Source organism: Babylonia areolata, chromosome 26 (assembly GCF_041734735.1).
Source record: "Babylonia areolata isolate BAREFJ2019XMU chromosome 26, ASM4173473v1, whole genome shotgun sequence".
Classification (NCBI taxonomy): domain Eukaryota; kingdom Metazoa; phylum Mollusca; class Gastropoda; order Neogastropoda; family Buccinidae; genus Babylonia; species Babylonia areolata.
This window is the reverse complement of record NC_134901.1, coordinates 35,025,110-35,036,911: the sequence shown is the minus strand read 5'-3', so window position 1 is coordinate 35,036,911 and position 11,802 is coordinate 35,025,110. Positions and strand designations below refer to the sequence as shown.

The 11,802-nt window shown below is 47.2% G+C and overlaps 1 protein-coding gene across 1 annotated transcript; it reads right to left on the bottom strand.

Moving 5' to 3' along the window:
• Positions 1-7,053: 7,053 nt before the first annotated feature.
• On the bottom strand, positions 7,054-11,434 carry LOC143300668 (uncharacterized). Its single transcript, XM_076614504.1, has 2 exons — positions 9,592-11,434; positions 7,054-7,426 (listed from the first exon to the last, which is right to left on the bottom strand). The coding sequence occupies exon 1, from the start codon at positions 11,402-11,404 to the stop codon at positions 9,596-9,598; it is 1,809 nt and encodes a 602-aa protein (XP_076470619.1). The 5' UTR covers positions 11,405-11,434; the 3' UTR covers positions 7,054-7,426; positions 9,592-9,595.
• Positions 11,435-11,802: the final 368 nt, after the last annotated feature.

Genomic DNA, 11,802 nt, shown 5'->3' with positions numbered 1-11,802 from the left:
TGAAAAAATCTGTTGTGATAAAAAAAGTAATAATAATAATAAAAGAGAAATACAATACAATACAATACAATACAATACAATACAATACAATACAATACAATACAAATACATGTAAGAGATCGGGGAAGACATACTGCAGGATTCTCAAAAGATTTATGTGGAGTGATGGCCTAGAGGTATACAACAACAAAAAAATGTGTGGCGCTCTCAGTGTTGCAAGGCGCTCTCCTTGCGTTCAGCAGCCCGAATTTCACACAGAGAAATCTGTTGTGACAACAACAAAAAAAAAAAAAAATGCAAAATACAATGCAATGAAATCATCACCAGATATGGCATGGAAATCATCACCATGGAAACCATCACCATGGAAATCATCACCAGACATGGCATGGAAATGTGTGTGTGTGTGTGTGTGTGTGTGTGTGTGTGTGTGTGTGTGTGTGTGTGTGTGTGTGTGTGTGTGTGTGTGTGTGTCTGTGTCTGTGTATGGTAATCATCACCAGATATGGCATGGAAATGTGTGTGTGTGTGTGTGTGTGTGTGTCTGTGTCTGTGTCTGTGTCTGTGTCTGTTTATGGTAATCATCACCAGATATGGCATGGAAATGTGTGTGTGTGTGTGTGTGTGTGTATGGAAATCATCACCAGATATGGCATGAAGGTTTTTGAAGGGAGCTAACTCGTCTCGAATTCGTCGCTCTGAATTTAGTCAGGTATTACCTCCCTGTTTTATTTTCCGGAACACTTTTGAGATCAACGACCCATTAGTTTTCACGTAAAAAGTCAGGGTGGGGGGTTGTTGTTGTTGTTATTGTTGTTTGTTTTCTGTCGCTATGGCCTCAACACCTTTATTCCCCTACCTTTACACTTTACCGGTGTCTAGTCTGAGTGCTAAACCTTTTTTTTTTCTATTTGCTAGATTTCTTTTTTTTTATCTATAAATTATAAAATAGGTAGGCAGCCTGTTGTTCAAATGACCCCGTGTTGGTTAAGCGCTTAGAACTTTTTCTCTGTCCGAGGGTAGGCGCAGTAATGTGGAGTGATGGCCTAGAGGTAACGCGTCCGCCTAGGAAGCGAGAGAATCTGAGCGCGCTGGTTCGAATCACGGCTCAGCCGCCGATATTTTCTCCCCTCCACCAGACCTTGAGTGGTGGTCTGGACGCTAATCATTCGGATGAGACGATAAACTGAGATAACGTGTTACGGACTTAGCGCACGTAAAAGAACCCACGGCAACAAAAGGGTTGTTCCTGGCAAAATTCTGTAGGAAAATCCACTTCGATAGGAAAAACAAATAAAACTGCAGGCCAAAAAAAAAAAATACACAAAAAAAATGGGTGGCGCTGTTGTGTAGCGACGCGCTCTCCCTGGGGGAGAGCAGCCCGAATTTCACACAGAGAAATCTGTTGTGAGAAAAAGAAATTCAAATAAAAACAAATACAAATATAAGTATCCACATCATTCAATCAATCAATAAAAAAGAAAGAGAAACAGCGTGTAGAAACACGTGGAACAGGTAAATGAACCCACGACAACAATAATTTTTGATGATCTCTCCGTGACATAGCTACGTATGACCGAGTTCTAAAACGTGACCATGAAAATTGGACAAGAGTTGTCAAAAGGAAATGTTGAGGGTTAGGATGGGTGAATGCATTTTTAGAACAGGTACATAGTCTGTCAACATCATGTGCATTGTGAAGTTTGTGCCGGTCTTGGTGTCGAAGAAAATGAGGAATGTGTCCTTTCAATGTCATGGTGTCTAACATCGGTGATTACATTAATATCATCTCACTGTGTTTGCCGCTTTGCTTCTGATTTCACCAAAGTTCCACACTTCAGTGGAAATATTGCCAAAGCAAACGTTTCACTTTCAATTTCTCAGTTTGACGCGTTTTATGGTCCAAAGTGTTAACTGATTCATGTAATCATTGATGCTCAACACAGAGACAGATATAACATTCCCAAATGAAAAGCAAAAAACAATAAAAACCTTCATTTTCAATGTGAAATATTTATTACACAATGACAAAACAAATACTGGCATATACTTACATTCACAATTCTAGTCTAGGTTATATTATGAATGATAATCAGTCTCGTCCGACTAAGACCATGAGGGCAGCACAGAGGACAACCGCTGTCCCGACTATCTGGGCCATAATTCAATTATAGTGGAGTGTCTTGTCGAGCTGCATTCCCATTCTTTCGGTTTTAGGACAGTCGGGGTTGGGATAGCTCCCAAAGGCCAACTAGCCCCCAAGGCAGCAGCACTAGGAGAAGAATCAGTGAAGTCTTGCAAAAATACGAAGCTGTAAATGGCTTCCCATTGCAGTGGAGAAACTACTGATTATACAACATTCACTTTACTGCCTGTCCCAACTTCATGATCGTGTAACTGCAAGGCAAAAGACACAGGTTTCAAACTTCACGATTACTACAACACTGAACAGAAAGTAAATTATGTGAGCAAACATATAGTTGTAAAACACTGCACACTGGTATACAACATCACTACATATATGTACGATAATGTTAAGGACACCAGATGTGTTTTTCACAATTTGTTGGGAAACTAATGCTGCCGAAAAATGAATCTTTGCGACAGTCTGGACAAAAACAAAGTGCAGCTCCAGAAACTGAATACCATTGGAAGCTAAGGCTTGAACCTCTGTGATGAGAGTCACATTCCACTTCTCTCTGCAGAGTCTTGAAGAACTCCCAAAGACGTTCCACTCCAGACTGACCATGAGTACACAGATCCTTTTTTTTTTCGTCGTGAGACTGATACACACCAGTTCAGACAACTCATCGGAACTCATCAAGAACTTGGCCAGTGTATTCATTTCCTTACCATAGGACAATATCAAGGCCTCCCCCTGCACTGTTGAGCACAGCAGACATCACTCCCTCTTAGAAAGAAACCGCTGGAGAGATCGCTGGCACACCACTCGAAGTCATCATAGCAACTTGGATTACTGCTTGAGGAGAAACCTGGTCATGTTCCCCACACCACTTGTTGCCGTCTGGAAAAGACCCCAGGTTCTAATGACAAGACGCCAAGTTCTAATGACAAGACGTCAATGCTCTAATTACAAGACGCTGGGGTCTAATGACAAGACGCCATGCTCTGATGACAAGACGCCAGGTTCTAATGACAGTGTAATGACCACACGACACCTCAACTCTTCCTGATAATCCTCAGTGCCAAACACACCAAATGCTCGGGAAAAGAAGTTGCACATCACCAGCCACTTCTGGAGGAGTGCAGCGACTCTGAACGTCTTCTAGCAAGAGGTTGACAGCACAGCGATCAGTATCACATTCATCAACAAATGCTCGTGGAGGCTCTTCTGGGGGGGGAAAAAAAAGAAAAGAATATTTCAACTTCACCCAGTGCGGCATGTGCACATCACATACTACCACAGGCACAGTATCAACATCACACGCTACCAGAATTACAGTATCAACATCACACGCTACCAGAATTACAGTATCAACATCACACTCTACCACAGTATCAACTTCACACACTACCAGAAGTACATTAATCACATTAAACACACCACACACTACCAGAAGTACACTAAGCACATCACACACCATCAGAAGTATACTAAGCTCATCACACACTACCAGAAATTCATTAATTACATCAAAAATTACTAGAAGTACATTAAGCACATCACACATTACCAGAAAAACATTAATCACATCTCACATTACCAGAAGTACATTAAGCACATCACACATTACCAGAAAAACACTAAGCACATCACACATTACCAGAAGTACATTAATTACATCACACATTACCAGAAGTACATTAAGCACATCACACATTACCAGAAGTACATTAATCACATCTCACATTACCAGAAGTACATTAATCACATCTCACATTACTAGAAGTACATTAATCATATCACACATTACCAGAAGTACATTATTAACATCAGACACAAGCAGAATTACATTAATCACATCACACATTACTAGTAATACGTTAATCATAGCACACACTACCAGAAGTACATTAATCACATCTCACATTACTAGAAGTACATTAATCACATCACACATTACTAGTAATACGTTAATCATAGCACACACTACCAGAAGTTCGTTGTCAACATTCTCACTACCAGACATTCATCATTCACATCACACACTACTAGAAGTGCATTTTCATAATGAACTACATCATTTACATCACAACATTCACGTTAAATAATGTCATATTTACGATAATTGTACTTCACACACAACTGTATATACATCATTCACGTCACATAAAATTATAAGCACATTATTCACATCACATGCGGTTTTACAACATTTCAGTGCTAGAAATAAACATAATTATTATTCTGACGATGATGATAATGGTGGTGGTGGTGGTGGTGGTAATGTAAGTCTCGGAGGGCGGAGGAAGGGGGGAATCACGCACCCTACAGACAGCACATTAATTAAAATCATGAAAACAAAAACAAATCATCGCACACTACCATGAAATAATACATTATTTAGATCACATTGTAATACTATCATATGTGAAATATCATTATCACATACTTCTACAAATGCACCATGCACATCGCAAACTACCACAAGTACAATAACACACCAAATACTACCATAGGTATATCCTTCACATTACATACCACTGCAAGTTATCCACAGCACACGCAACCGTAAGCAAATTAATCACATCAAATACCGCTATAGGTTCATCATTTACATTATGATTATACTGCTATGGACAGCTGCTGTCGCCGAACAGCCGAGGTCAGAGCGCAGGATTCTCACCCGTCTTTCCCAAGATTGACCCTGGTGGTTTAAGTGTGGAGATTTCTTTCGATGTCTCGGACCAACAGATGGACAGACCTGCCTAAACCTCCTCCCTATGTATACGCATGCAGAAGATCAGATGCGCACAATAAAGATCATGTAATCTATGTCAGTGTTCGGTGGGTTATAAAAACAAGAACATGCCCAGCATGCACACCCCAGAAAACGGAGTATGGCCGCCTACACAGCGGGGTAAAAACGGTCATGCACGTACAACAAAATTCACTCGTACGTACGAACGGACGTGGGGAGTTGCAGCCTCCGAAAACAGAAATGTTGTACTGCTGTCAGTTGTGGTACTCACATTACATGCCACCAGAAGTACAATACTCACATCAATTACCATGAATACAATATCCACGTTAGTTACTCCAACAAGTAGATTATTCACTTCACACACAACTGTATATACATCATTCACGTCACATAAAATTATAAGCACATTATTCACATCACATGCGGTTTTACAACATTTCAGTGCCAGAAATAAACATAATTATTGTTCTGACGATGATGATAATGGTGGTGGTGGTGGTGGTGGTGGTGGTAATGTAAGTCTCGGAGGGCTGGGTGAGGGGGGAATCACGCACTCTACAGACAGTACATTAATTAAAATCATGAAAACAAAAACAAGAAATTGAAGGAAGTACACGACACTGCACATGACACTGGGAAAACTGGACAATTTCTAACACACTTTGTCATCAGATACTGGGAAGAAAAGAGAGGAAGGTGGCAGAATGGTTAAGACGCTCAGCTGCCAAGAAAGAGAGTCACTTGAGGGTGTGGGTTCGAATCCCGCTCTCACCCTTTCTCCCAAGTTTGACTGGAAATTCAAACTGAGGGTCTAGTCATTCGGATGAGACGGTAGACCGAGGTCCCGTGTGCAGCACGCACATGGCGCACTGAAAAAAGAACCCATGGCAACCAGAGTGTTGTCCTCTGGCAAAATTCTGCTGAAGAAATACACAAATATTTATGAATGCACTCAAGGCCTGACTATGCGCGTTGGGTTACTCTGCTGGCCAGGCGTGTGCCCAGCAGATGTGGTGTGACGTATAAGGATTTGTGCGAACGCAGTGACGCCTCCTTGAGAAACTGAAACTGAAAACTGGGAAGAAAAAAAGAAAAAAAACGACAGGTTTCAATGCAGAAGGCACGAACCCTTCCTTGTTACTGACTGTGAGAGGTCTATACCTCCAATGAACGAGACAAACCTGCCGTGGCTGTCAAAGCATATTCAGATTCACTTCATGTATAAAAAAAAATAAATAAATAAAAATAAAAAAGTCAACGCGACCTTTGGCTGCAGTTTCCACACGTTCAGCAGTGTCGCTGATCAGTTGTCCCAGCTCAGAATAACAGCGTTGTTGGAGTTTAACGACCTATTGGCGTCTACACCCTTAAGTTCAAAGAATAACAGCTGTGGGTTCCGGTTTATATACCGAGGCGGCAGTCCGTCAGTCTGGATCCTTGATTGAGTCAATGCTGTGGACAGTGGAGGGCTGAGATGGTGCTGTCCTGAACGCCCTGAATCAGAACACGTTCGTCTCCGCACCACTGAAGTTAAGTGAACAGCAGGGCGGAGCCTGCTCTGGTGAGTGGCCTGGAGTCAGACTGACGAACAATGAAGGTTTCTGCCGATTGCTGGCTGTGGAACAGCGACTGGGAGAGCCTGCACTGTGTGTTGGGGGAGCCGGTGTAACGGCCTAAAACTACCCCTGCTGGGTTTTTACCCCATGGTCATTTTTAGCTTCCCTGGAATGACCCCCGGAATCATTTGTGGCTAGTCAAAATCTACACCCACCCCAACCCACTCCTCTCCACATCCCACCAAGTCGGAAATTTTCCTCTTTGTACGGGTGTAATGAAGCTATTGAAAAAGGAAGATAGGTGCGGGGTGTGGGGGGGATAGGGGGTCGTTCTGTGCTTACCTTTACCCTCCCTCATCTCTATTACAAATGAAACGGAAACCAACGTGGGGAGATTCTACTTTGTTAGCCTGTACTGATTCTAACCGGGCCAAATATACTGATTCTAACCGGGCCAAATATACTGATTCTAACCGGGCCAAATATACCTCCCAAGGCACCATTTCAAGCAAGCTTTCAATGACCTACATACACATTGCGAGAGGGCTGAGGGGCGGCGGGGGGGGGGGAGGGGGGGTTGAATCCAACTGGGGGACAAAGGGGGGTCGGGGGGCGGGGGGAGGGTTAGTTCTGACTAACTGAAACCTTTCCCCTGGGGGCCATTCCAGACTAGTCTACACAGACCCAAAAGGCTTAATCTGTGCTGAGCAAGATTTGACCCTGTGGTTAAAAAAAGGGGGGGCGGGGGAGGGGCATGAATAGGCTGCTACACCGGGGTGAGAGTCGTGGCGTCAGCGTGGTGGTGGTGAGGGCGGCGGGAACGCGGAAGGGCAGACAGTGGACACGTGGATGAAGAGGGTCAGCAAAGCAGTGAGGACCATGACCACCATGACCACCACAACCCCGGATCGTCGTTCACTGCCTTGCCAGCTGCTCCCGGGACTTTGGCTTTGGGCCCTTGCCGTCTGCCCAGCCACGCTGCCGCTGAAACACAGCAGAACGATCAATGCGGATCGATAACCCGTTCGACGATCCACTGTGCTGGTCACAATTAACCCCTTGACTAATGTGTGTGTGTGTGTGTGTGTGTGTGTGTGTGTGTGTGTGTGTGTGTGTGTGTGTGTGTGTGTCCTAAAATGATTGGTTCGTGCGCAAACATGAACATGAAACTGACTTCAGCTCTGTGCAGTCTTCATGGTCTGCTGAGCTGGAAATGACGTCAACATGCAGGTGCGTGTTGTGGACGAGCAGCCGTTTGTTGTGTACGTGCAGTGTGTGCTGTGTACGTTCAGGTGTGCACTGTGTACGAGCAGGTGTGTGCTGTGTACGTGCAGGTGTGTGTTGTGTACGTTCAGGTTGTGCTGTGTACGTACAGGTGTGTGCTGTGTACGTTCAGGTTGTGCTGTGTACGTGCAGGTGTGTGCTGTGTACGTGCAGGTGTGTGCTGTGTATGTACGTGCAGGTGTGTACAGGCCTTCAATGAACTGGTAAGCTGGTTACAGATGGTTGCTCCCCACGTACGTTCAGGTGTGTGCTGTGTACGTGCAGGTGTGTGCTGTGTACGTGCAGGTATGTGCTGTGTATGTACGTGCAGGTGTGTGCTGTGTACGTGCAGGTATGTAACCTGGTTACAGATGGTTGCTCCCACCTGCTGTTGCCCACATGACAACTCACATTGCGAGCATTCACCAACAAGAGTCTGGCCATGGTGTTTGAAACTGATACCACCAAAATGTATGGGACATGTGGGATACGATAGCAGCCTCCCCAAGCCCCAACAACCCCCCAAAAATTGTGGCACAGCGACATGATCGTTCCTATAAATAAATAAATAAATGACTTTTAAAAGCCCACAAAGAGTTCTGTTCCAGAAAAGAAAAACACAACCCGACAAACCAGTAACCCTACCATGACCCACCTGGTCAGCCCTAACACCCACCTGGTCAGCCCTACTAACACTCACCTGGTCAGCCCTAACACCCACCTGGTCAGCCCAACACCCACCTGGTCAGCCCTACTAACACCCACCTGGTCAGCCCTAACACCCACCTGGTCAGCCCTACTAACACTCACCTGGTCAGCCCTAACACCCACCTGGTCAGCCCTACTAACACCCACCTGGTCAGCCCTAACACCTACCTGGTCAGCCCTAACACCCACCTGGTCAGCCCTAACACCCACCTGGTCAGTCCTACTAACACTCACCTTGTCAGCCCTAACACCCACCTGGTCAGCCCTACTAACACCCACCTGGTCAGCCCTACTAACACCCACCTGGTCAGCCCTAACACCCACCTGGTCAGTCCTACTAACACTCACCTGGTCAGCCCTAACACCCACCTGGTCAGCCCTACTAACACTCACCTGATCAGCCCTAACACCCACCTGGTCAGCCCTAGCACCCACCTGGTCAGCCCTACTAACACTCACCTGATCAGCCCTAACACCTACCTGGTCAGCCCTAACACCCACCTGGTCAGCCCTACTAACACCCATCTGGTCAGCCCTACTAACACCCACCTGGTCAGCCCTAACACCCACCTGGTCAGCCCTAACACCCACCTGGTCAGCCCTACTAACACTCACCTGGTCAGCCCTAACACCCACCTGGTCAGCCCTAACACCTACCTGGTCAGTCCTACTAACACTCACCTGGTCAGCCCTAACACCCACCTGGTCAGCTCTACTAACACCCACCTGGTCAGCCCTACTAACACCCACCTGGTCAGCCCTACTAACACCCACCTGGTCAGCCCTAACACCCACCTGGTCAGCCCTACTAACACCCATCTGGTCAGCCCTACTAACATCCATCTGGTCAGCCCTAACACCCATCTGGTCAGCCCTACTAACACCCATCTGGTCAGCCCTAACACCCACCTGGTCAGCCCTACTAACACCCTCCTGGTCAGCCCTAACGCCCACCTGGTCAGCCCAACACCCACCTGGTCAGCCCTACTAACACCCTCCTGGTCAGCCCTAACAGCCTCCTGGTCAGCCCAACTAACACCCACCTGGTCAGCCCTACTAACACCCTCCTGGTAAGCCCTACTAACACCCTCCTGGTCAGCCCTAACGCCCACCTGGTCAGCCCTAACACCCACCTGGTCAGCCCTAACACCCACCTGGTCAGCCCTACTAACACCCACCTGGTCAGCCCATCACCTCCACGGTGACGATGTGCCCCCCTCTGCAGGCCACCCACAGACGGCCCTGAATGTCCTTGTTGAGAGCCGTGGGCTGGGTGAGCAGCGGGTGGTTGTGGACCAGGTGAGAGAGGAGGCGGCAGGTGGCTGGGTGCACGATGTGGATGGAGTGGCTGTGGAGGTCCGAGACCAGCAGCACCTCTCTGTGGCCCACGGTGAAGAAACACACGTCTGTGGGCAGGAAGCCCTCTGCCGGGGGCCGGTAGGTGGAGACGCGTGTGAGGGCCTTCTTTCCTGTCTGACCCACAATAGTGTGCACGTGAACCTCGTGCCCACAACTCGCTTCCGCTCCTTCCTTCTGCTCCGTCTCCGTTCTCACGACCAATGCCAGGTACTTCCTGTCCTCCGAGATGTCAAAGTTGACCGGAAACTTAATTCCAGAAAATGTGATTTTATGTCTCTTTCTTGTCAAATATTTTGTAAACGGCTTCACCCTAAACAACTTCACCTCATGGTGTTCAGTTGTCTCTGTGAGCATCATAATCATCTCCGTTCCCGTCTTTGCAAACATTCTGAGCTCATACACACTGTTGAATTGGTGTTTGGTTTCAGCCACTGGAAAGAAACAATAGCTAAACCCGTCAGCTTGAAGTGCACTTGAGGTAGCGACTGTATATAACCCTGGTGGTATCTGAAACACACTTCTGTTTCCACTGTGAAGAAAAAATTCGGTTTTTGCATAACCCTTGTCCTTTGACCATGGAGAGTAGGAAACACCAACTCGATATAACCCTGGGCACAGAGAGTAGGCATAGGCATCTTTGCTGTCAGAAAAGCGGAACTGTGGCTGCACAAGGACGTGGTGCTCTCCGCCTTGCAGTGGCGGACCTGTGTCACCCACGGACACGCCCAGAACCTGACGCACAGCAGACTGCACGTCGTCTCTCCGGTCACACAGCAACAGCTTCACCAGCACGTCCTCACCGGCCTCTTGGCGGGGGTCATCCGTCAGGTTCAACAGGAACAAGCCGATGGACGGGGGTGTGAGTGAGACCTGTCTGGAAGTCAGCACGGCGTCACCCCAGTCCTCGTGGACTTCTCTGTAGAGCCGTAACACGTCCCCCTGGTTCTTCTCCTCCACAGCCTCGTAGCACCGTCCCTGCACACTCTGCAGCCGCTCCATCTCGTGCTGAAGGAGGTCAGCCGTGTTCCTCAGCTGACTGTGGACCTGCTCGCTGGCACCGTCCAGACCTTGCAGGGAGTTAACCACACAGTCTTTGATCATGGGTAAGAGATGGTCACGCCTGAGACCAATGTCAGTACTGCTGGGGTCAAAGGGCGGCCGTTCAGCAGGTGCCCCTGTCACTGACCTGAAGTGTTTGGCTAGCAGCTTTTCTCGGACGTCGTGGTTGTCGTCGTCAAGGAAAGCGAGCAGTTCAGCGTGTCGTTTTTCAACGCGATCCTTCGTGTCCTGCACTTTACTGCACAGCGACTCTTGTCTGTCTGTCACCTCCGCCATCTGTGTCTCCAGAAACTGGTGGTACTCAGTCAGGCGATGGTTACACGTGTCCTCAATGTATTGCGATGCCCTGGCGGCCGCTAACTGAAGGCTTTGAACTTTGTGTCCGTCGTGTTCACACAGTTTGCAACAAGGACAGATGCGCACAAAACAGTTGGCACAGAACAACTCCAACAGTTCTCCCTGATGAATCTGGCATCTTCCTTGCGACTGCTGCACTCCGATTGGAGTTGAGTATAAACTCAGAAACAGATTCTCCACGTTGCCGATGTTAAAGATTGTTCCACGTGAAATCATCTTGCCCTCTGTTAGTCTACACGTTCATGCAGACAGTCTCGTCGTTTTCCTGTGACAATGCAAGTCTGTAGCATTCACTTATCACAGGCTTCAGTGTGCAGTCTGTTTCCCGTGCTGCCACTGTTATCAAAGCTTATGAGTGTTCTGTGGCTTGCACAACCTCGGTGTGTTTAGAAGCTCAAACAGAAAGTGGTTTTCCCTGCTGAGCTAAATATAACGACACCTCAAGCCAGCGCAGCGAGCTGTCGGCTGTCAGTACGTGACACAACGTTCAGTTGAGAGAGAGAGAAAGAGGGAGAGTGTGTGTGTGTGTGTGTGTGTGTGTGTCATTTTATTGCTGAGCCAGTGTGCTGAGAGGTGGGTGGTGATAGGGTGGGAATTTTTTGGCACCACTACCG